We start from the raw sequence: 385 nt of genomic DNA, 5'->3' as shown, positions 1-385 counted from the left end.
CTGTCAGTCAGTCAACCAGAGAGACCGATTTTGAACACAAATACATAGATTAAACAGAAATAAGACAAATGGTAAATTGACTTCTGAAACAACAATTTCATTACAAAAAAGAATGGAGAGAAAATATCACTCACTGTAGTTAAACTTCCATCTGGTAACAATAAAAGCAACAAAATTGCAAACAGCCCCGGTTCTGAAAACGGCCTCCCCATCTTGACCTGCACAACAAGGTCAGCGTTGCAAGCAGCAAGAAAATAAAGAAATCCTCTTCTTGTGTGTATGAAGTTCGGTTGGAGATTGACATACCGATCCTAATATGGCCTTTCTTATATACCTGAGAATATTCTAATTTGGGGTTGCCGGATAGTGATTATGCATCTAACAC

The 385-nt window shown here is 37.9% G+C and overlaps 1 protein-coding gene across 1 annotated transcript in view; it reads right to left on the bottom strand.

The window, feature by feature from the left end:
- LOC119582101 overlaps positions 1 to 212 on the bottom strand; it is a 5,099-nt gene extending 4,887 nt beyond the window's left edge. Inside the window, exon 1 of the mRNA XM_037930345.1 lies at positions 135 to 212. Within this exon, the coding sequence (XP_037786273.1) occupies positions 135 to 212 (78 nt within the window). The remainder of the gene's footprint in view (positions 1 to 134) is intronic.
- Between the last annotated feature and the right edge of the window lie 173 nt (positions 213 to 385).

This window comes from Penaeus monodon, chromosome 15, assembly GCF_015228065.2.
Source record: "Penaeus monodon isolate SGIC_2016 chromosome 15, NSTDA_Pmon_1, whole genome shotgun sequence".
NCBI lineage: Eukaryota > Metazoa > Arthropoda > Malacostraca > Decapoda > Penaeidae > Penaeus > Penaeus monodon.
The sequence above is the reverse complement of the archived record's forward strand: the minus strand, read 5'-3'. Positions and strand labels throughout refer to the sequence as shown.